At 44.3% G+C, this 24,834-nt stretch overlaps 1 protein-coding gene across 26 annotated transcripts in view; it reads left to right on the forward strand.

Moving 5' to 3' along the window:
* The first annotated feature begins 1,247 nt into the window (after positions 1-1,247).
* Positions 1,248-24,834, forward strand: part of NBR1 (NBR1 autophagy cargo receptor) — a 41,465-nt gene continuing 17,878 nt past the window's right edge. For 6 of the 26 annotated variants that reach the window (XR_006693219.3, XR_012425886.1, XM_015438531.3 and 3 more), the window contains exons 1-12: positions 1,926-2,026; positions 6,823-6,933; positions 9,010-9,072; positions 11,097-11,115; positions 12,533-12,555; positions 16,671-16,868; positions 19,451-19,528; positions 19,997-20,211; positions 21,374-21,541; positions 22,138-22,347; positions 23,883-24,042; positions 24,137-24,427. Coding sequence is in view for 22 of the 26 variants with exons in the window: in XM_015438531.3 (XP_015294017.2) it covers positions 6,832-6,933; positions 9,010-9,072; positions 11,097-11,115; positions 12,533-12,555; positions 16,671-16,868; positions 19,451-19,528; positions 19,997-20,211; positions 21,374-21,541; positions 22,138-22,347; positions 23,883-24,042; positions 24,137-24,427 (1,527 nt within the window). In the remaining 4 variants the exon portion in view is untranslated. Of the gene's footprint in view, positions 1,667-1,925; positions 2,027-6,138; positions 6,260-6,822; positions 6,934-9,009; positions 9,073-11,096; positions 11,116-12,532; positions 12,556-16,670; positions 16,869-19,450; positions 19,529-19,996; positions 20,212-21,373; positions 21,542-22,137; positions 22,348-23,882; positions 24,043-24,136; positions 24,428-24,834 lie in introns of those variants that run through there. The other 20 variants (XR_012425888.1, XM_045375934.2, XM_045375935.2 and 17 more) reach the window with 8 other exon arrangements.

The following is a 24,834-nucleotide window of genomic DNA, read 5'->3' on the forward strand; positions in this document are numbered from 1 at the left end:
CCCTGGTTCAAGCGATTCTCCTGCCTCAGCCTCCTGAGTAGCTGGCGCGCACCACCACGCCCGGGTAATTTTTGTATTTTTAGTAGAGACGGGGTTTCACCATGTTGGTCAGGCTGGTCTCGAACTCCTGACCTCGTGATCCGTCCGCCTTGGCCTCTCAAAGTGCTGGGATTACAGGCATGAGGCACCGTCCCCGGCAACCAGCTGATGTTCTTATACACATGGTGTCCCCCTCAAGGCACATTTCAGTTCCTATCCCGAGGATTCCCCCTCGGACACACGGTGCCCCCTACCTGATCCTTAGTGCTTCCCTCGCGACCTACAAATTGCCCCCTTCCCCAGGGGGTTCACAACTCCTTACGCCTCTCAGGTTCCGCGCCCCCCACCCCGCCTAAAGAATACCCATCTGCCTGCTTCGGAAGTTCACTCTCCCCCGCCTGTCCCCCGGAGCATCTCTTGGGCCCCTGTCCCTTTTCCGGGGCTCTTCTACCTTTACCCAGAGCAGAGGGTGCAGGCCTCCTGAGCCCAGGGGCCCAGTTATCTGAGAAACCCCACGGCCTGTCCCCCGTCCAGAAAGTCTCAGCGAGCTCACGCCGCTCAGTCACGTTTTTGTTTTTCCTACATTGCAGATGAGGCTCCCAGTGTTGACGTTGGCCAGGGGCTTTGCAAACAAGCCAGGCCAAAAATGTTCAACATTTACACCGGCTGCTTAAATGAGGGCATTGATCTTACTCTCCGTGACGGTCACCTCATCGTCGGGCAGAATGAAGGCAGAGTAGATGCAAGCGAGCTCGGAGACGTAGGCCATGGCGCGGGCGAGTGTGGGGCTGGGGCCGCCAGACGGGGTGCTAGTTGCCGGAAGAGGTGAGGGCCCCACCCCAACGCGGCCTTAACTTCCTCGGAAGGACCGAGCACCTTGGCGGCAGCGAGGAAAGGGGTTCCACAGTTTTAATTTACCTGTAATTCCCACGCTTTACCGTTGCCACGGAAACCGCTGAGCAACAGCCTCTCAGAATAGGAAATCAAGACACAGAGGAAGGGCGGGACAGAAAGAGCCTATCGTCTCTCGGGGCTCTGGATTGGCCACCCAGTCTGCCCCGGGTGACGTAAAAAGAAAGAGACGGAAGAGGAAGAATTCTACCTGAGTTTGCCATAAAGCGCCCGCCCTCTCGCCTTTACGCTTCCAGTTGCGACTTATTACGTCACAGTAATCGCTGTACAAAGATCAGAATCGCTACCCGAGGCCTGAATATGAGTGTAAGATAGTGTTCAAAGCAGTCGTAGGAAGAGGTCCCATTCCCCCACTCTTTCCGCCCTAATGGAGGTCTCCAGTTTAGGTAAATAAAAGGATTGTTGGGGGTGGAGGGAAAGAACTACTATTTCTAGCATGCGTTGCGGAATGAAAGGCCTTCGCCACGCTGTTCCTTGGAAACTGTAGTCTTATGGAGAGGAACATCCAATACCGAAGCGGGCACAATTCTCACGGAAATCCAGTGGATAGATTGGAGACCTCCGCGCGCTTATACATGTCAACAGTTGTGGATTGGAGTGTTGTTATGTTTTCGTATCTTGAGAGCAGAGACTAGGCCAAAGAGATACCGACAACTCCTAGAAAGACTACAATTCCCATCCAGCCCCACGAGTCTTGGGCAAGTCGTCCTGTAAGGTCAGTGACCTGCGGGGGACGCAATAGGCGCCGAATTTGCCTAGGGAAGGGGAAATCCGCTCTGGCTCACGTCTGCGCACTCGTAGTTCCGCCCCTCGGCCCCAATGTTTGTTATTGTTGTGCGGCTTCAGGTTTCTTCTGCCCCGCCCCGTCGACGCAATCTCCACCAATCGATGGGGTGGTCGTTTTGAGGGACAAGTGGTAAGAGCCAATCATCTTGGCGAAAACTCGGCGAAACAGGGGACTAGTTACTGTCTTTATCCGCCATGTTAGATTCACCCCACAGGGATAGCGGCAGAGCTGGCAGCGGACGGTCCTTGCCTTGGCCTACGGCAGGCGCCCCCCGGGGGCGGGAAGCTGGTAAGGAAGCGGCTGAGGTTACTTAGGGGTGGGGTCACGTCACACTGAGAGGGTTTGGGGAAGTTCAAGGGAGGAATCCTGCAAAGAAGAGGGGCGACTTTTTCCGTGTCTCGGGACAGTTAATGTTTTTAGTGACAGGATGAGAGAGCCCTTCGTGTTCAGAGGGACCGAGTGGGCGAAAAGCGCCGGAGAGTTGGAGAGTCCGTGGTTCAGAACATCGGCTTCTACCTATGGAAGGCCGCGACTCCCCAGTGGAATGAGGGCCTGGGCAAAGAAAACGAGAGAAAGTCGGGGTGGTGACACTGTCTTGGGAACATTGAGTGCTATGAAACGATAGCTGGAAGACTAGGATGAACTCTGCAAGTTAAAAAATGACACTACTTACACATCCTTTTCATTCCATCCTCCTTTTTTCGAGACCTTAAAGAGATCTCCTTGGTTAGGGACCTTCGGTTTTGGAAAGGCACTGTTTTTCCTTTTTGTCAAACACCCAGCTTTTAGAGCACACTTTTTTTTTTTTTTTTTTTTTGAGACAGAGTCTTGCTTTCTCAGAGAAAGACCAGCCCAGGCTGGTCGTGAACTCCTGAGCTCAAGCGATCCTCCTGCCTCGGCCTTCCAAAGTGCTGGTATTACAGGCATGAGCCACCACTCCCAGCCTCAAATCACACATTTTAAAGCTTGGATAACTTGGCTTGTACAGACCTCTGGTGGAGACAGAAATCAAAGCTCAGGTTGCCAGGTCTGTTTCATTAAAGGGATTTTGTTGAGGGTGAAAAAAAAATCGACGTGGAGGAAAAGTTAACTCGTGCCAAGCAAAGGTGAGTCAGTGGCGTGGACTTACAATAATGCCAGTTATGAAAGCTGAAGGCCTAGGACCCAGCTATCTGACTATACTGGCTTTAGACCTAAGGGTGAGATAGGGTTAACCATAGCTTTGGTGTTTACACACGTTCAAGATTAACGCTCTTGCTGAAAGAATTTTTTTACATGTCAGCGGAAGAGAGTTCCTTATGAAGACCTGGATATGATCCAGCTAAGCTAGAATCTCTGACTTCCTGTTTTCTCTTAGTTGGCCCACTAGCTGGAGGAGCTCCAGAGTATCTAAATTGATTTCCAATTGTGTAATTTGAGAAAAAGAGAGGAAGATTCATTTCCTTCACAAGCAGGGAAGTGTGTTTCTTGAAGCTGGAAAGTGATGTTTCAGAATATCCACTTCTGGCAGACAGAGTTACTTCGTTTCCCTGATTTTTTGCCTAAGGTCTTGGGGAATTGACAAAGGTTCTGTTCAAATTTTAAAGACCCCAATAATTACATGTCGTATGAATGAATACTAGATGTCAGCAGGATTGTTGTTAAGAGACTAGTATTATTTTGCTGGTGAACTTGGTTCTTGGTAGAAACAAAGAATGGAGAAAATTGGGGGATAATTGTCTTAGGGTTTCAAAAAAGTGCCTGATCTTGACAGAGTTCAGGGTCCTTTAAATGACAGTCTTAATTGGAGTGTTTTACCGGGCAGTGCGTTACATTGTGGAAAACACTACAGGTTTATGGTTCTAAAGACTGGTTTATTATCTTTTAGAATGTTTAATTGAACTTAATTTTTTTAAGGAGATGGAGTCTGGCTTTGTTGCCCAGGCTGGTCTTGGAACTCCTAGGCTCATGATCCTTCTGCCTCAGCCTCCCTAAGTGCTAGGATCACCAGCATCAGCCACCACACCTAGCCAGTTTTTTATTTTATTTTATTTTTGAGACAGAGTCTAGCTCTATCACCCAGGCGGAAGTGCAGTGACATGAGCTTGGCTCACTGCAATCTTGCCTCCCAGGTTCAAGCAATTCTCCTGCCTCAGCCTCCTGAGTAGCTGGGATTACAGACCTGCGCCACTACACACAGCTAATTTTTGTATTTTTGTAGAGATGAGGTTTCACTATGTTGGCTAGGCTGGTCTCAAACTGCTGGACTCAAACGATCTGCCTGCCTCTGCTTCCCAAAGTGCTGGGATTACAGACATGAGCCACTGTGCCTGACCTTCATTATAATATTTTTTATATTTGAATGACATTTTGAAAGAACTTGTGTACACATTTTTAATTTGATCCTTATGGTAACACTGTGAGATAGGCAGAGCAGATATATTAGACCTGTTATAGATTAAAGAACTGAAGCTCAAAGGTAAATTGACCTGCTCACAGTTTTATGTCTAGTAATGGGCCAGAACTATGTCTGCAAACTAAGTCTTCCCAGTTTGTATGCTCCTCCGCCTCCCTCCCAGCCTCTGGCCCTGGCCCCACAGACCACACTGTAAATCCCTGGGACTTAATCTTGTTTCTCTCAACCTAAGCTATTTTTTCATAAAGTCATAAAAACCAATTAAACGTAACCATTTATCAGTAAACAAAATCCTTAATTAAAAACATAATGATCAGAATAGAAATTCGATTAAGGAATTGTTAACTTGTTAGACATTATAATGATATCTACACTGTTTTTTAAAAACTTCTTATCTTTTAGAGGTACATACTCAATTATTAATGGGTAAAAGGATGGATGTCTTTCAAAATAATCTAGTAGGGAAACAGTATTGCTGTAAACCTTTGGTTACAGCAAATTGGTCCTGAGTTGATAATTGTGGAAGAAGCTAGTTCATAGGTCCATAGGGATTCATTATATTCTCTCTACTTTTGTATAGATTTAAATTTTCCCATAAAAATACTTTAAAAAATAGTCTGGGTGCGGTGGCTCATGCCTGTAATCCCAGCACTTTGGGAGGCTGAGGTGGGCCAGGAGTTCGAGACCAGCCTGGCCAACATGGTGAAACCCCTTCTCTACTAAAAGTACAAAAATTAGCTGGGCGTGGTGGCACGTGCCTGTAACAGTCCCAGCTACTCCAGAGGCTGAGGCAGGAGAATCGCTTGAACAAAGGGAAGCAGAGGTTGCAGTGAGGCGAGATCATGCCACTGTATTCCAGCCTGGGTAACAGAATGAGACTCTGTCTCAAAAATATGTCTATATATTAAAAATAATAGGCCAAGCATGGTGGCTCACGCCTGTAATCACAGCACTTTGGGAGGCCAAGGCAGGCGGATCATGAGGTCAGGAGATTGAGACCATCCTGGCTAACATGGTGAAACCCCATCTCTACTAAAAATACAAAAAAATTAGCCGGGCGTGGTGGCAGGCGCCTGTAGTCCTAGCTACTCGGAAGGCTGAGGTGAGAGAATCGCTTGAACCCAGAAGGCAGAGGTTGCAGTTCGTGCCACTGCACTTGAGCCTGGGCGACAAAGCGAGACTCCATCTCAAAATAGATAAATACAATAATATAAAATAATTAGATTATTATAGTTTGGTTAAAACATTAGTTGACTACTGTCAGTTACTTGTTGGGGCAGAAGTGGGGAATGCAGGGGTATATGTCAAATGAGGATAGCCTTGAGTTGATTATTGGTTTAACTAAGTGTTTATTACTTTCCACTTTTATATATGTTTGAAATCCCCCACTTAAAAAATTAGTACAAGGCCAGGCACGGTGGCTCATGCCTGTAATCCTAGCACTTTGGAAGGCCGAGGCGGGTGGATCATGAGGTCAAGAGATCGAGACCATCCTGCCTAACACAGTGAAACCCCGTCTCTACTAAGAAGACAAAAAAAAAAAAAAAAATCAGACGTAGTGGCAGGCACCTGTAGTCCCAGCTACTTGGGAGGCTGAGGCAGGAGAATGGCGTGAACCCAGGAGGTGGAGGTTGCAGTGAGCTGAGATCTCGCCACTGCACTCCAGCCTGGGCAACAGAGCAAGACTCTGTCTCAGAAATAAATAATTAATTAATTAAAAAAATCAGTAGATTGTAAAAAAAACATAGTAACTTGGATGGAGGGCGTTGAATGCTACCTCTGTGTAGTTTCTTGGCTAGTGTTTTGGCCTGTAAGTTCCTTTTTTTTTTTTTTTTTTTTGAGACAGGGTCTCGCTCTGTCGCCCAGGCTGGAGTGCAGTGGCCGGATCTCAGCTCACTGCAAGCTCCGCCTCCCGGGTTTAGACCATTCTCCTGCCTCAGCCTCCCGAGTAGCTGGGACTACAGGCGCCCGCCACCTCGCCCGGCTAGTTTTTTGTATTTTTTAGTAGAGACGGGGTTTCACCGTGTTAGCCAGGATGGTCTCGATCTCCTGACCTCGTGATCCGCCCGTCTTGGCCTCCCAAAGTGCTGGGATTACAGGCTTGAGCCACCGCGCCCGACCGGCCTGTAAGTTCTTAAAACTGAAAGAAAACCTAGGTTCTCAAGTTATGACAACCCTCCTTCTGCAAGAAAAATGTAGAATGTCACTCTCAAGTCATACAAGAATACAAGTTCCCTGAGGACAGAGACCTTATCTCTCTTATCCATGTTGGTATGTCCTGCTACTAGTAAGGATTTGTTTAATTAACCAGTCATCATAAAGTACCATAAAATATTTAAGGATTTTACAAATGCTAGAGGATTTCTGGGAATTTGGTCAAAATTTAAATACTTTCAGCATACTTCTGTTTCTAATGTGGAAGTTCCTGATAGCTTCAAGAATAATTTTTGTGACTTAAGTACAAGTCTTTATGGCATGGTTTTAGCCTATCTCTCTTTCCTGAAACAATTCTATTTAACAGTGATGGTAAGTTCGATAAGAGCAGGGACAGTGTTTCTTTTGTCCTATGTCTCCTAAGCCCAGCCCATATTGGGTCCTCACAAGTTTTGCTGAGTGAACTTTTAATGCAACTTATAGAACCTTTTCTAATGTGTTTTTCTCTCTTTCCTACCAACCTTCTCAACCCTAGCCCCACAGCATGGAACCACAGGTTACTCTAAATGTGACTTTTAAAAATGAAATTCAAAGCTTTCTGGTTTCTGATCCAGAAAATACAACTTGGGCTGATATTGAGGCTATGGTGAGTGTTACTTTATTTTGTTTCTCCTTGGTTTAAGCGTGGTTATTTTTTCCAAAGGTAGCTATTTTTAGTAGTGTTGTTTCATAGCTGTAAAGTCTGTCATAGTTACCATTTCTGGGCCTTTTGGAAAATTGCTTTTGATAGGAGTTCAGTATTCATATATGAGATGTGCCCCAATAAAGGGAACCAACAAATAAGTTTCCTTTTGAACATTTTAGAAAGGGAAGGTAAAATTGTTTTTAGTGAGATAGGATTTAGAAAACCTTTTAATTTTAGAAACAGTATGAGGAATGAATTGCTGTGGGCTCCACCCCAACCAGGTCCCAAGGAAATGTTCTCTTGCGTGAGTGAGGATATAACTTGTGTTTTGCAAGAACCTATCGATTGTTTTTATTGCTGGGTCAGAGGTTGAGTATCTCAAAGTTGAGCAGGAAAAACTTTCATACCTGCTTAGACAGCAGTTCATCTGTTCTGTTTTTTTGCTAAGGCTTTTCCTCCTGTTGGTTTGCCCTTTGTACTCTTCTGTTTTTGTTCAGTTTGCAGTGGTGAATGTTTTACTTCCTGTGTTGATGTGTTTCTCTACTGAAAGAGTTTTTCCCTTTGGTAAAACTCTACGTTTACCTGGTTATATATCTGATGGTAACTAAAAAGGGAAAGAAATGGTAGATCTTGAAAGATGATCTAAAGTAGTTGTCTGCCTTCCAGCAAATACCTGAATCCTAACAGTGACAGTGAGACCCATCTCAAAAAAAAAAAAAATATTGGATTCAGAAAGAAGTTAGATCTTGTTTGTGAAAAGATGTGAAAATCACAGTTATCTTTCTTTTCCTAGTAGTTAAATGAGCTGAGAGCTTGCCTTTTTTCTTCATTGTAAATTTTAAGTGTAAAAGTATAATACATGCCCATTTTAAGAAGAGAAACCATCTCAAGCAGTTAGTAGCCCTCCACTCTCCCTCCCCTCATCTGTTACTCCCACCTCTTTTGGGTAACCAATATTAACAGCCCTGTATGTACTTTACATTTTCCATGTTCATGCAGATAACATACTAGGATCATATTATAAACATTATTTGGCCGGGCACAGTGGCTCATGCCTGGAATCCCAGCACTTTGGGAGGCCCTGGCGGGTGGACCACTTGAGCTCAAGAGTTTGAGACCAGACTGGGCGACATGGTAAAACCCCATCTCTATTTAAAAAATACAAAAATTAGCTGGGCGTGGTAGCAGGCCCCTGTGGTCCCAGCTACTCTGGAGGCTGAGGTGGACGAATTGCTTGAGTGCTGGAGGTTGAGGCTGCGGTGAGCCAAGATCGAGCCACTGCACTCCAGTCTGAGCCACAGAGTAAGACCCGTCTCAAAAAAAAAAAAAAAAAACCAAAAGATGCTTTTTGTTTTTTTCCCTCTTATCATGAAACTTCAGGAGGTATCCATCTATACACATAACTTATACACTGTTCTACAGGATAAACTCTGTCCTGTTACAAATGTGAGATTAATGGGTCACAAAGCCTTTTATTTGGAATTTTAATAGATTCTGCCAAATGCTTTGCAGAACAATCGTAGCAGCACACAGAAATACATGACAATGTCCTGAATTTTTGACAACACTGGATGTTATGACTTTAAAAAACGTTTGCTGTTCCCTACCCCACTCCCCCCTCAAAACACACACACACACAGACACACAAACAGACACACACACAAACACACACACACACAATTTGCTATTCTGATGAGATGTCATCTCATTGCTTCAATTTGCATTGTTCTGACCACCAGAAAGTTTGAAAGTCTTCTGATGTGCTTGTTAGGTGTTCTGATCTCCTCTTCTCTGAATTTTATGTATATTTTTACCTGGGTTGTTAATTGTATCATTAGCAGTTTTGCTGATGTTCTGGGTGTGTCGCAGATACTAACCCTTTGTTATGGGTTGTTATGGTTGTTTGTTGTTTGTCTTTTGATTTTGTGGATTTTTTTAACTGTATAAAATATTTAATATGTAATGAAATATGCCCAGCTCATCCTTTGACTTCTGCATATATTATAACCTGCCTTTAAATGTGTATTTCTTTTGTAGGTAAAAGTTTCATTTGATCTGAATACTATTCAAATAAAATACCTGGATGAGGAAAATGAAGAGGTAAAGTATATTATGGTACTTATTGCTAGGTGTTCAGAATAGCAATCTTATGGCCGGGCGCGGTGGCTCAAGCCTGTAATCCCAGCACTTTGGGAGGCCGAGACGGGTGGATCACGAGGTCAGGAGATCGAGACCATCCTGGTGAACATGGTGAAACCCTGTCTCTACTAAAAAATACAAAAAACTAGCCGGGCGAGGTGGCGCGCCTGTAGTCCCAGCTACTCGGGAGGCTGAGGCAGGAGAATGGTGTGAACCCGGGAGGCGGAGCTTGCAGTGAGCTGAGATCCGGCCACTGCACCACTCCAGCCTGGTCGACAGAGCCAGACTCAGTCTCAAAAAAAAAAAAAAAAAAAAAAAAAAAAAAAAAAAAAAAAAGAATAGCAATCTTATTTCTCCAGTGATATGGGCTTTAATAATTCAAAATAGTGTTTAGCTCATTTGTGTGGTGGTTTAAATATATTTGATAATTGAATATTCTAAGAAGACTTGCAGCATCTGAGATGGAATTGAGAAATGGAGAAGTAACATTGAAGAATATCTGAGATAACTTTCACTTTAAAAAAAAAAAAAAAAGGAAATGGGGTCTCACTATGTTGCTGAGGCCAGTCTTGAACTCCTGGACTCAAGCAGTCCTTCCACCTCAGCCTCCCAAAGTGCTGGGATTATAGGTGTGAGACACCATGCCTGGCCTGAGATAACTTTTTTTTTTTTTTTTTCCTGAGACAGAGCCTCACTCCGTCGCCTAGGCTGGAGTGCAGTGGTGCGATCTTAGCTCTCTGCAACCTCCAGTTCCTGGGTTCAAGTGATTCTTCTGTCTCAGCCTCCTGAGTAGCTGGGATTACAGGTTTATACCACCACGCCTGGCTAATTTTTGTATTTTTAGTAGAGACGGGATTTCACCATGTTGGTCAAGCTGGTCTTGATCTCCTGGGCTCAAGCCATTGGCCCGTCTTGGCCTCCCAAAGTGCTGGCATTACAGTCGTGAGTTACCACACCTGGCCAAGATAACTTTTAAAATTATATAGTGACCTTAAGTTCACATATAGCATAAGCTACCACTTAGTTTATAATAATACAAATATAATGACTAAGCTTTTTTTTTTTTTTTAAAGAGACAGAGTCTCACTCTATTGCCCAGGCTGGAGTGCATTGGCATGATCATAGCTCATTGCAACCTAGAGCTCCTGGGTTCAAGGAATCCTCCCATCTCAGCCTTCTGGGTACCTAGGACATGCCTCTGCATCCGGCAAAATTTTTTAATTCTTTGGAGAGATGGGGTCTCACTTCATTGCCCAGGCTAATGGCTAAGCTTTATTGAGTGGTTACAGTGTGGCAGACTAGCAACAATACCATGTATTGAGTACATTATTATCATCACTGTTTTACCCATGAGGAAACTGAGGCACAGAGGTGAAAATAACTTGTCCAAACGCACAAAAACTTGGAAGTAGTAAAGTAGTGGTTCAGTCCATACCCTCTGGCTGTAGAACTCAAGCTCCTAACCGTTATATTGCACTGCCTCTTAATGTATCTGAAATAAAGGAGGGCACAGAAGATAAGCAATAACATTTCTTTATTTTTTTTTGAGACGGAGTCTCGCTCTGTCGCCCACGCTGGAGTGCAGTGGTGCTATCTTGGCTCACTGCAAGCTCCAACTCTTGGGTTCACGCCATTCTCCTGCCTCAGCCTACCAAGTAGCTGGTACTACAGGTGCCCACCACCACGCCCAGCTAATTTTTTGTATTTTTAGTAGAGACGGGGTTTCACCGTGTTAGCCAGGATGGTCTCGATCTCCTGACCTCATGATCCGCCCACCTCGGCCTCCCAAAGTGCTAGGATCACAGGCGTGAGCCACCGCGCCCAGCCTTAAAATTTCTTAAGTATTATTCATGACTAGCAAGTGATACGGAAAAGCTGAAGGCTTGGCCTGAGTTTTTGTCTGTCCTATGGGGCTGGTCCTAGTAACAGAAATGCTCAATTGATGAGACACTTATAATTCACTGTTGTTTTTTTTCCTTTTGTAGGTATCCATCAACAGTCAAGGTGAGTCCCTGAGAGAGTCTGTTCAGCCTTATTTAAAAGCCTTAATCTGCTCATTGAGGCATTTCTATTTGTACTCAAACCTTATTGCAGTATTAATTTTAGAGTTTGGAATTTGGTATACTATAAATTGACATTGCACTGGTGGACATTAGTTACATAGGGGATTTTATTGTATAGCAGTTTTTTGTGTATAGGATGATGCCTTTGAATGGACCCTAAGGACAGCTTTAACGGGAGGTTCACATATTTAAGATGCCAGTCCTCTGAAATTAATATGCCTCCCAGTTCAATACATATAAGTATTCCCATGGTATTGCATTTGTTTCTGACTTTGTATATATGTTAATATGAACTTACAAACAAGTGGTATTCCAAAAGTTTATTTATCAGATGTTCAGAGCTTGGAGTGCATTATCCCATAGGAACCATGTTATAGTTGAAAATTAGTTTCCCAGGATAGCCCCTAAAATCTTATTTTAATCAGGTGAAATGATAGTATTAACACTGAACTCTCTTGAGTCCTGAGCATCACAGTGCCTAAACGTGAGGGACCTGGCTTGAGATTTTGTAACTGGAAGACTCCCAGTAGTGATGAAAGAGGGATTTAAGGGGAAGAACTGATCTACAGTAGATTCTGTTTGCAAGAAGAAGAGAGTTTGTCAGCAAAAGATAGTTGCTGTTCATAAACAATAAGCTAAGAATTCTTTAATGTCAGGATTGGCTGTATGTTTAAAAAAATTTTATTGTATATATTGAAGGTGTGCAACATGATGTTATGAAATACATATACAGTAATGCATCACTTAATGACAGGGATATATACTGAGAAATGCATCAATTAGGTGATTTTGTCATTATATGGACATCACAGAGTATACTTACACAAACCTAGATGGTATAGCCTACTACACACCTAGGAGATACGGTGTAACCTATTGCTCCTAGGCTGCAAACCTGCAGAGCATGTTACTGTACTGAATACTATAAACAGTTGGAACACAATGGTATTTGCATATCTAAACATAGAAAAGGTACAGTAAAAATGTGTCATTATAGTCTTATGGGATCACCATCATACATGTGGTTGACCACAATGTTACGTGGCAGTGGTTACTATAGTGAAGCAAATTAACATATCCATCATCTCATTATAGTGGCCCTGTGGTGCCCTGAGCCCTCCCCAGAAACCAGCCATAATCTACTTATTTAGCAAAAATCATGAATATACGATTATTTAACTATAATATGTTCCTCATGTTGTACAGTTCATCTTTAGGATTGGCTATACTTACTCTTATAGAATTTTTGGTTCTTGAATGAATGAATGGGTGTGTACGAAGTAAAAATAATTTAAAAATAATAGAATCTTTTGGGGTGTGTGAAGAAATATCATGTTGTATATTTTTTGTCCTTTTAGGAGAATATGAAGAAGCGCTTAAGGTAATGAGTATTTAGTCTCATATTCAAATAATGTAAAAAATATTATTGTGGGTTTGTTTTTTTGTTTTTGAGACGAGGTTATGCTGTGTCATCCAGGCTGGTGTGCAGTGGCACAATCTGGGGTTGCTGCAACCTCCACCTCCCAGGCTTAAGTGACCCTTCCTCCTCAGCCTCCTGAATAGCTGGAACTGCAGACACATGTCACCACGCCCGGCTAACTTTTTATATTTTTTGTAGAGACAGGGTTTTGCCATGTTTCCCAGGCTGATCTAGAACTCTTGGGCTAAAGCAATCTGCCAGCCTTGGCCTCCCAAGTGCTGGGATTATAGGTATGAGCCACTGCGCCTGGCCTAAAATATTTATTGACTGAAACTCAAACCTGAATTCCATTAGTTATGGGCAGAGACTAATAAGTATAAACACCATGAAACCTATTTTTAGGGAGACTGATGAGGGAGACACTCAGCAAAAGGCAATTCATAATAAAAAGGTCCTTCTCAGTTATAGTCCCATCTCTTTACTGGTCTTTGTGCTACTGTTCTAGTGTTTAAAAATACAAATATCTTGGCCGGGCGCGGTGGCTCATGCCTGCACTCCCAGCGCTTTGGGAGACTGAGGCGGGCAGATCACCCGAGGTCAGCAGTTCAAGACCAGCCTGACCATCATGGTGAAACCCCATCTCTACTAAATACAAAAAATTAGCCAAGTGTGGTGGCGCATGCCTATAATCCCAGCTACTTGTGAGGCCAAGTCAGGAGAATCATTTGAACCTGGGAGGCGGAGGTTGCAATGAGCTGAGGTCATGCCATTGCACTCTAGCCTGGGCAACAAGAGGGAAACTCCATCTCAAACAAAACAAAAACTCTCTAGAACTGTGCCTTGATGCCATTTTTGTTTTGTTTTGTTTTGTTTTTTTCCTAAAGAGACTGGGTCTTGCTATGTTACCCAGGCCAGCCTTGAACTCCTGCGCTCAAGTGATCCTGCTGCCTCAGCCTCCCAAGTAACTGGGACTATGGGTGTGCACCACCATGCCTGGTCTAGAACTATGTTTTCTGGTTCACATTTTTCACCTCTTTCCCTCACTCTGTTCTCTCCTTTTTTTTTCCTTTGAGACAGAGTCTCTGTTGCTTAGGCTGGAGTGCAGTGGTGCAATCTTGGCTCACTACAACCTCCACCTCTGGGGTTCAAGTGATTCTCATACCTCAGCTTCCCAAGTAGCTGGGATTACAGGTGTGTGCCACCACACCCAGCTAATTTATTTTGTAGTTTTTAGTAGAGACAGAGTTTCGCCATGTTTGGCAGGCTGGTCTTAAACTCCTTACCTCAAGTGATCCGCCTGCCTCGGCCTCCCAAAGTGCTGGGATCACAGGCGTGAGCCACTGTACCCAGCCTACCTCACTCTGTTCTTTACAGCCCATACAATCTTATGTTTAAGGCAGAGGTGATAGCCACTTTTTGGACATGGAATGCTTTTTTTTTGTTTTTAGTTTCTGATTTTTAAAAATTTGTATGTGTTTAAGGTATAAAATGTGATGTTTCGAAATATGTATATGTTTTGAAATGATTACCACAATCAAGCTAATTAATATATCCATCACCTCAGATGTAGTTACACATTGAATCCTTTTTTCTTTTTTTTTTTTTTGAGACGGTGTCTCGCCCTGTTGCTCAGGCTGGAGTGCCGTGGTGCGATCTTGGCTGAAAGCAGTCTCCGCCTCCCAGGTTCAAGTGTTCCTGCTTCAGCCTTCCTAATAGCTGGGATTACAGGTGTGCGCGCTACCGTGCCCAGCTAATTTTTGTATTTTTAGTAGAGATGGCATTTCACCATGTTGGCCAGGTTCATCTCGAACTCCTGACCTCAGGTGATCCTCTTGCCTTGGCCTCCCAAAGTGCTGGGATTATAGGCATGAACCACCTCTCACTGCCCCAAAATACTATTCTTTTTTTTTTTTTTTTTTTTTGAGACAGAGTCTTGCTCTGTCGCCCAGGCTGGGGTGCAGTGGCCGGATCTCAGCTCACTGCAAGCTCCGCCTCCCGGGTTTAGACCATTCTCCTGCCTCAGCCTCCCGAGTAGCTGGGACTACAGGCGCCCGCCACCTCGCCCGGCTAGTTTTTTGTATTTTTTAGTAGAGACGGGGTTTCACCGTGTTAGCCAGGATGGTCTCGATCTCCTGACCTCGTGATCCGCCCGTCTTGGCCTCCCAAAGTGCTGGGATTACAGGCTTGAGCCACCGCGCCCGGCCTTATTCTTTTTTTTTTTTTTGAGACAAAGTCTCACTTTGTTGCCCAGGCTAGAGTGCAGTGGTGCCATCTCAGCTCATTGCAACCTCTGCCTCCTGGGTTCAAGCAATTCTCCTGTCTCAGCCTCCCGAGTAGCTGGGATTACAGGTGCACGCCACCATGCCCGGCCAATTTTCGTATTTTTAGTAGAGATGAGGTTTCACCATGTTGGACGGACTGGTCTTGAACTCCGGACCTCAGGTGATCTGCTCGGCTCAGACTCCCAAAGTACTGGGATTACAGGCATGAGCCACCACGCCTGGCCCCAAAATACTATTTTTATTGGAAAAGTAAATGCTTAATTATAGGACATATCTTTAAGTTTTTTGAGTTTTGTTAGTCTAGAATTAACTTTTTTGGAAACCTGAGTTAAGATTCCGTAAGTGATGTCTTATTTAAAAACCAATTAGACCGGGCGCAGTGGCTCACTCCTGTAATCCCAGCACTTTGGGAGGCTGAGGCAGGCAGATGATGAGGTCAAGCGGTCGAGACCATCTTGGCTAACATAGTGAAACCCTGTCTCTACTAAAACTACAAAAATTAGCTGGGTGTGGTGGCGCATGCCTATAGTCCCAGCTACTCAGGAGGCTGAGGTAGGACAATCGCTTGAACCCGGGAGAGTTTGCAGTGAGCCGAGATCACACCACCGCATTCCAGCCTGGTGACAGAGCAAGACTGTATCTCAAAAAAAAAAAAAAAAAAAAAAAGAAACAAACAGAAAAATAGTAACCCAGTCAAGGAAAATCTTACCTAATTTGCCATCTTAAAACCTAGTTTTATGGGGTTTTTTGTTTGTTTTTGTGGAATAAAGCAACACAGTACTTTTGTGGTTTTAATAACAAAAGTTCATGACCGGCCTGGATAACATATGACAAAAAATTTTTTAAATTAGCCAACAGGCATAGTGACCCAAACCTGTAACCTGAGCACTTTGGGAAGCCGAGGTGGGTGGATTGCTTGAGCCCGAGAGTTCGAGACTAGCCTGGGCAACATCATGAAATTCCACCTCTAGAAAAGTACAAAAATTAGCCAGGTGTGGTTGTACGCACCTGTAGTCCCAGTTACTCAGGAGGCTGAGGTGGGAGGATAGTTTGAACTCAGGTGTCCAAGATCAGTCTGGGCAACACAGTGAGACTCCTGTCTCCAACAAAAACAAAAACCTTAGCCAGGTGTGGTAACATGTGCCTGTAATCCCAGCTACTCGGGAGGCTGAGGTGGGGAAGATCGCTTGAGCCCAGGAGACAGGCTGGAGTGAGCCACACACTGCATTCCAACATGGGCGACAGAGCAAATTGCCATCTCAAAAAAATAAAAATAAATTTCTAGGCCAGGCACAGTGGCTCACACCTGTAATCTCAGCACTTTGGGAAGCTGAGGTGGGTGGATCACCTGAGGTCAGTATTTCGAGACCAGCCTAGCCAACATAGTGAAACCCCATCTCTACTAAAAGTACAAAAATTAGCCGGGTATGGTGGTTGGCACCTGTATGTAATCCCAGCTACTTGGGAAGCTTAGGCAGGAGAATTGTTTGAACCCAGGAGGCGAAGGTTGCAGTGAGCCAAGACCATGCCATTACACTCCAGCCTGGGCAACAAGAGCAAAACTCTGTCTCAAAAATAAATAAATAAATAAATAAATTTCTAGTTAACATTCTTAGCAAAGAAATAGCAAATTGAGTGTAAACATTATATTGTTGTTGGATTTAATAAAGCAAACACAAATCCCAGTATTTTCTAGCATAATTTACCACAATCTTCTGTTTTGATGTCTTTGAAATGTTATTTAGGAGAGGAGAATCACGTCGTATGTTTTTGTTTCATAATGTATGCTCTTAGATGGCAGTTAAACAGGGAAACCAACTGCAGATGCAAGTCCACGAAGGGCACCATGTTGTTGATGAAGCCCCGCCCCCAGTTGTAGGAGCAAAACGATTAGCTGCCAGGGCAGGGAAGAAGCCACTTGCACATTACTCTTCACTGGTGAGAGTCTTGGGATCAGACATGAAGAAGACCCCAGAGGATCCTGCAGTGCAGGTATGAAGGGTATGGCCCAGTCTATCCAATATCTTTTCTTTTTTTTTAAAATAAAGCTGAATAGGTTTCTTTATTTTATCTTTTTATTTTTTTTTGAGACGGAGTCTCGCTGTCTCGCCCAGGCTGAAGTGCAGTGGCGCGATCTTGGCTCACTACAAGCTCCGCTGCCTCTCGGGTTCATGCCATTCTCCTGCCTCAGCCTCCCGAGAATCTGGGACTACAGGCGCCCGCCACCATGCCCGGCTAATTTTTTTGTATTTTTAGTAGAGACAGGGTTTCACCATGTTCGCCAGGAAGGTCTCGATCTCCTGACCTCGTGATCCGCCGGCCTCGGCCTCCCAAAGTGCTGAGATTACAGGTGTGAGCCACCGTGCCCGGCCCTTTTTATTATACTTTAAGTTCTGAGATACATGTGCAGAATGTGCAGGTTTGTTACATAGGTATACACGAGCCATGATGGTTTGCTGCACCCATCAACCCATCATCTACCTTAGGTATTTCTCCTAATGCTATCCCTCCCCTACCATCCCATCCTCCGACAGGCCCCATGTGATGTTCCTCTCCCTGTGTCCATGTGTTCTCATTGTTCAACTCCCACTTATGAGTGAGAACATGCTGTGTTTGGTTTTCTGTTCCTGAGTTAGTTTGCTGAGAATGATGGTTTCCAGCTTCATCTGTGTCCCTGCAAAAGACATGAACTTACCCTTTTTTATGGCTGCATAGTATCCCACAGTGTATGTGTGCCTCATTGTCTTTATCCAATCTATTATTAATAGGCATTTGGGGCCGGGCGCGGTGGCTCAAGCCTGTAATCCCAGCACTTTGGGAGGCCGAGGCAGGCGGATCACGAGGTCAGGAGATCAAGACCATCCTGGCTAACACAGTGAAACCCCGTCTCTACTAAAAAAATACAAAAACCTAGCCGGGCGAGGTGGTGGGCGCCTGTAGTCCCAGCTACTCGGGAGGCTGAGGCAGGAGAATGGCATAAACCCGGGAGGCGGAGCTTGCAGTGAGCTGAGATCCGGCCACTGCACTCCAGCCTGGGCGGCAGAGCGAGACTCCGTCTCAAAACAAACAAACAAACAAACAAAAAATAGGCATTTGGGTTGGTTCCAAGTCTTTGCTATTGTGAATAGTGCTGCAGTAAACATATGTTTGCATGTGTCTTTATAGCAGAATGATTTTTAATGCTTTGGGTATATACCCAGTAATGGGATTGCTGGGTCAAATGGTATTTCTGGTTCTGGATCCTTGAGGAATCGCCACACTGTCTTCAACAATGGTTGAAATAATTTACACCCCCACCAACAGTGTAAAAGCGTTCAGTTTCTCCACATCCTCTCCAGCATCTATTGTTTCCTGACTTTTTTTTTTTCTTTTTTTTTGAGTCAGAGTCTTGCACTGTCACCTTGGCTGGTGTGCAATGGCACGATCTCAGCTCACTGCACCCTCCACCTCCCAGATTCACGCGATTCTCCTGCCTCAGGCTCCCGAGTTGCTGGGATTACAGGCGCACACCACCACACCTGGCGAATTTTTTGTATTTTTAGTAGTGACAGGGTTTCAGTATGTTGGTCAGACTGGTCTCGAACTCCTGACTTTGTGATCCACCCTCCTCAGCCTCCCAAAGTGCTGGGATGACAGGCGTGAGCCACCAAGCCCAGCCCTGTTTCCTGACTTTTTAATGATTGCCATTCTAACTGGCTTGAGATGGTATCTCATTGCATTTCTCTAATGACCAGTGATGATGAGCTTTTTTTCATAGGTTTGTTGGCCTCATAAATGTCTTCTTTTGAGAAGTGTCTGTTCAAAAAAAATGGTCCTTTACCCACTTTTTGATGGGGTCGTTTTTTTCTTGTAAATTTGTTTAAGTTCCTTATAGATGCTGGATATTAGCCCTTTGTCAGATGGATAGATTATAAAAATTTTCTCCCATTCTGTAGGTTGCCTGTTCACTCTGATGGTAGTTTCTTTTGCTGTGCAGAAGCTCTTGAGTTTAATTAGATCCCATTTGTCAATTTTGGCTTTTGTTGTCATTGCTTTTGGTGTTTTAGTCATGAAGTCTTTGCCCCTGCCTATGTCCTGAATGATATTGCCTAGGTTTTCTTCTAGGGTTTTTATGGTTTTAGATCTTATGTTTAAGTTTTTAATCCATCTTGAGTTAATTTTTGTATAAGGTGTAAGGAAGGGGTCCAGTTTCATTTTTCTGCATATGGCTAGCCAGTTTTCCCAACACCATTTATTAAATAGGGAATCCTTTCCCCATTGCCTGTTTCAGTCTATCCACTTTCTAGATTTATTTCTCATTGTCTTTGTTGTAAGATTTGCATATTTATCAGAGATTTGGGAATTATTGTGTTCCTCTCTATCTCTGACTTTTGAAACTGGTAATCCTTTACTTCTGTAGAAGGAGAGCAGGCTGGAGACTTTGTTTACCTTTAGTACGCCTTCATACTGTGACTTTTTAAAAAATTATATACTTGTATGATTTCACAAAAGAAACCTCAAAATAATACACTCAGGGAAAAGTATTTTAAATAGAAAAAGTAACCTCTAACATCTCGGCTTGTGTTTTCTCCCAGTCGTTGCCACTTGCTCCATGTGACACAGACCAGCCTCAGGACAAGCCCCCAGACTGGTTCACAAGCTACCTGGAGACAGTGAGTGTTCTCTCTCGCTTGGGTTTTAACTGCGGTGTTGGCACAGGTGGAATGTGGAAGAAATAGAAAACTGAACCCAGATGGCTGCTGCCTCTGGTACACGTGAAGAGTGGTAGCTTATAATTTCCAAACTTAGAACCGTTCCAGTCAAGAAAGCTCTAACCTTTGCAGTGAAGTGCCAGAAAAAGAGGGAGTCTAATTCTAAGCATGTAAGGGAGAGGGACAAATCTCTGCTTGAGAAAAAGTTAGAAATTTACTTATCAAAAGGATTTTTTGATATTTTCTTCGAACCAGTTTGGCTCTAGAAGGAAAAGACCTTTTGCTATGTTTCTGTCTATTCAGTAGCAGTTGGTTGTTGTGTTTTTGTGTTATACCAGAGACAGTTAGGTTTCAGATCTATTGATATCTTCACACTTTTTTCCAGTATTGGAACTGAGTTTTTTCCCCACCTTCTGCTCCATATTCTAGTTCAGAGAACAAGTGGTTAAAGAAACGGTTGAGAAGCTTGAACAGAAATTACATGAAAAGCTTGTCCTCCAGAACCCATCTTTGGATTCTTATCCCTCAGAAGTCTCAATGCCTACTTCAGAGGAAACATTGTTTTTGCCAGAAAACCAGTTCAGCTGGCATATTGCTTGCAACAACTGCCAAAGAAGGATTGTTGGTGTCCGCTACCAGTGTAGGTAAGCAGTTGCTTGGGAGTAGCTAGCTAGTGATAGACCTTACAGCATTTATCTCCCTGGCTTTCTGTGTAGGTGAAGGGAAATTGATTGTGCCCTGTTTCTGAGCATTAGATGTCATAGCTGTGAGTTGGAAGCACAAGCTACTCTTCACCCACATGCTTTGTGGGTTGTGCTATTCAGATTGTTTTGTTCAAATGTGCATTTGGATTAGCAAAGCCAGGCAAAATTATGTTCCCCTGAACACACAAAATTAGATCACTAAGGGTAGTTCCTCGGTTATTCCAAATGCCTTTTTGTTTTCTTTTTTCTTTTTCTTTTTTTTTTTCTGGTGACAGCGTCTCTGTCACCCAGGCTGGAGTACAGGGTGCAATCACGGTTCACTGCAACCTCACCCTCGCACGCTCAGACAGTCCTCCCACTGCAGCCTGCTAAGTAGCTGGGGCTGCAGACATGGGCCACCATTCCTGCCTCATATTTTTTTAAATTTTTTTTAGAGATGGGGTCTCCCTAGATTGCCCAGGCTGGTCTCAAACTCCTGGACTCAAATGATCCTCCTCTCCATGGCCTCCCAAAGTGCTGGGATTATAGACATGAGCCACTGTGCCTGGCCCCATATACTTTCACATCTTACCTTCCTCCCATAGATTTTCCTTTAAAATGGATATGGGTTAAGTGTTATTATCCTCATTTTATTTATTTATTTATTTATTTATTTATTTATTTATTGAGACGGAGTCTCGCTCTGTCTCCCAGGCTGGAGTGCAGTGGCGCGATCTTGGCTCACTGCAAGCTCCGCCTCCCGGGTTCACGCCATTCTCCTGCCTTAGCCTCCCGAGTAGCTGGGACTACAGGCGCCCGCCACCGCGCCCGGCTAATTTTTTGTATTTTTAGTAGAGACGGGGTTTCACTGTGGTCTCGATCTCCTGACCTTGTGATACGCCCACCTCAGCCTCCCAAAGTGCTGGGATTACAGGCGTGAGCCACTGCGCCTGGCAATCTTCATTTTATTAATGAAGAAAATTGAGGCATGGCATAGTCAGATGACATGCTCAGGTTACCAGCTAGTTGGTACTGGAGCAAACATAGAGGTATGGTTTTATATCTCCCTACCCCAGGTACTTCCTATTCTGCCCTTGTGTATTGTGCCATTCTTTACCCACAGCCTATGCCCATCCTACAATATCTGTGAAGATTGTGAAGCAGGGCCATATAGCCACGACACTAACCATGTCCTGCTGAAGTTGCGGAGACCTGTTGTGGGCTCCTCTGAACCATTCTCTCACTCAAAATACTCTACTCCTCGTCTTCCTGCTGCTCTGGAACAAGTCAGGTAAAACCCTCTACATGGAGATGCTTATTCTCTGATTGACTTCTTGGTTCTGGTGACAAGGTGTGAATCACAAAACTGCAGATAGTCTCCTTAGTTCTGCTCATTTTCAGTTGATGTGCAATAATGAAGACAGTTATCCAAAGTTAATGAAATAGAAATAATAACTATAAAAAGAAATTAAGAAACTAAAGTAGGCTGGGCACAATGGCCCATAACTGTTTTATCAGCAACTTGAGGGGCTAAGGGGGGTGGATCGCTTGAAGCCAAATATATGAGACCAGCCTGGGCAACATAGCAAGATCCCGCCTCTACAAAAAAAATCATTTACATTAGCCAGGCATGGTGGTACATACCTATAGTTTCAGCTACTTGGGAGTCTGAGGTGAGCAGATTGCTTGAGCCCAGGAATATGAGGTGGAAGGGAGCCATGATTATACCACTGTACTCCAGCCTACATGACAGAGTGAGACCCTGATTCTGAAACAAAAAAAGAAATTCAACTAGAAGCTGACACTGATGAAGATTGCAATTGGCTCCACGTAACTTCAGAATTTATTTGTGACTTTCTTTTAAGACTTGCTTTTATTATCTCACAGGCTCCAGAAACAGGTTGATAAGAACTTTCTTAAAGCAGAAAAGCAAAGATTGCGAGCTGAGAAGAAACAACGTAAAGCAGAGGTCAAGGAACTTAAAAAGCAACTTAAACTCCATAGGAAAATTCACCTGTGGAATTCAATCCATGGACTCCAGAGCCCCAAGTCTCCTTTAGGCCGACCTGAGAGCTTGCTCCAGTCTAATACCCTGATGTAAGCCCAGGGCTGGGGTGGGAGCCAAAACTTTAGGCCCAGCTCTCTGAAACTGGAACTTCAACCAACTTCCGTCTTATTTGTTGGTAACCCTTAACACCCAAATCCTTAAAAATTCCGATTATCTGGTCTTAGTTTTTTTGTTATTGGCTTTTTTGTTTGTTTTTGTTTTTTGAGACGGAGTCTCTCTCTGTTGCCCAGGCTGGAGTGCAGTGGCATGATCTTGGCTCACTGCAAGCTCTGCCTTCTGGATTCACGCCATTCTCCTGCCTCAGCCTCCCGAGTAGCTGGGACTACAAGCACCCGCCACCACGGGCCTGGCTAATTTTTTGTATTTTTAGTAGAGACAGGGTTTCACTGTGTTGGCCAGGATGGTCTTGATCTCCTGACCTTGTGATCCACCCGCCTTGGCCTCTCAAGGTGCTGGGATTACAGGCGTGAGCCACTGCGCCCAGCTTTTTTTTTTTTTTTTTTTTTTTTTTGAGACGGAGTCTCGCTCTGTCACCCAGGGTGGAGTGCAGTGGTGTGATCTCGGCTCACTGCAACCTCCGCCTCCCGGGTTCAAGTGATTCTCCTGCCTCAGCCTCCTGAGTAGCTAGGGTTACAGGCGCATGCCACCATGCCTGGCTAAGTTTTGTATTTTTTTCAATAGAGACGGGGTTTCACCATGTTGGTCAGACTGTCCTCGAATTCCTGACCTCAGGATCCGCCCGCCTTGGCCTCCCAAAGTGCTGAGATTACAGGCGTGAGCCACTGTGCCTGGTCTGGTGTTAGTATTATTAAAGGGTAGTTTGGTAGTTTTTTTTTTTTTTTTTTTTTGAGACAGAGTCTCGGAGTCTCACACTGTCGCCCAGACTGGAGGGCAGTGGCACGATCTCAGCTCACTGCAAGCTCCGCCTCCTGTGTTCACACCATTCTCCTGCCTCAGCCTCCCAAGTAGCTGGGACTACAGGTGCCCGCCACCATGCCCAGCTAATTTTTTTGTATTTTTTAGTAGAGACAGGGTTTCACCATGTTAGCCAGGATGGTCTCGATCTCCTGATACCGTGATCCGCCCGCCTTGACCTCCCAAAGTGCTGGGATTACAGGCGTGAGCCACCGTGCCCGGCCACATTTGGTAGTTATTTTTGACACTTGTTTTGTTTCCTTCTTCAGAAAGATAGAAACCACTAAAGTTCAGAATGGTGGGGTCCCTCTCTTCATTGGAGGCAGTCTGGAATTGAAGCAAAAGGAACAAATATTTTAAAAGCCTGACTCTCTAGGTGTTGTATTTATGGGCCCTTTTAATTACTCTTACCATGACTTTTTTAGCTCAGGAGTGAGACCTATCCTCTGTTTTGTTTTATTGTTTTAAGTTTGTCAGAAAATTTATTGTTTATGATATGTGGTCCTATACTAGTAATATTAGTATTATTTTTAAGGCAAATGGGTTAGTACATTTTCAAGAGTCACAGCCAGACTCTCAAGCCAGTGCGAGATATTCTGAAGACTTCACACCCAACAGCAAGTGACTAAGCATCTGAATTTCTGTTCAGGCTCCCTTTGCAACCCTATACCCCCGTTATGCCAATGCTCAGTGCAGCATTTGTGGATGAGAATTTGCCTGATGGGACTCACCTTCAGCCAGGAACCAAGTTTATCAAACACTGGAGGATGAAGAATACAGGAAATGTGAAGTGGAGTGCAGACACAAAGGTAATTTTTCCCACAAAATGTGAAGATGAGGTGATTTGAAGTGGCAGAGTGCTCAGCTGACAAGCTTGCTTTCTCTTCTTACTGTTTTTTTCAGCTCAAGTTCATGTGGGGAAACCTGACTTTGGCTTCCACAGAAAAGAAGGATGTTTTGGTTCCTTGCCTCAAGGCCGGCCATGTGGGAGTTGTATCTGTGGAGTTCATTGCCCCAGCCTTGGAGGGAACGTATACTTCCCATTGGCGTCTTTCTCACAAAGGCCAGCAATTTGGGCCTCGAGTCTGGTGCAGTATCATAGTGGATCCTTTCCCCTCCGAAGAGAGCCCTGATAACATTGAAAAGGGCATGATCAGCTCAAGCAAAACTGATGATCTCACCTGCCAGCAAGAGGTGAGCATTGACTGACAGGCTTTGGCCCAGTATCCAAATCATAGTTAGAAAGGACATGGCTAAAAGAACCCACTCATAGCTAGTTGTTTTCCAGAAATCTTGAAAGGTTAGCATCTCCCCCCGCCCCCAACACATTTCTGTGCTGATATTTGGCCTCTTCCTTAGGGTGTTTGTTTTAGTGTCTTTGTTTTAGTATCTTTAGGGTCTTGCCGCAGGCGGTCCCTGAATACTTCTTTGTAATGTTGCATGGTCAGCCTGTTGGCTGCACAAGGGAAAAAGGGGCGCCTGGCCTGGCCTGGCCTATGGAACTGCTGAACTTATAGCTTTTCTCCTTAATATCCATCTCTCCTGAAATACTGTGTGTATGTTTCCTAAATACTAATGAAGTCTTGCCCTGGTTGCTACTT

The sequence above is a fragment of the Macaca fascicularis genome, chromosome 16, assembly GCF_037993035.2.
Source record: "Macaca fascicularis isolate 582-1 chromosome 16, T2T-MFA8v1.1".
Taxonomy (NCBI): domain Eukaryota; kingdom Metazoa; phylum Chordata; class Mammalia; order Primates; family Cercopithecidae; genus Macaca; species Macaca fascicularis.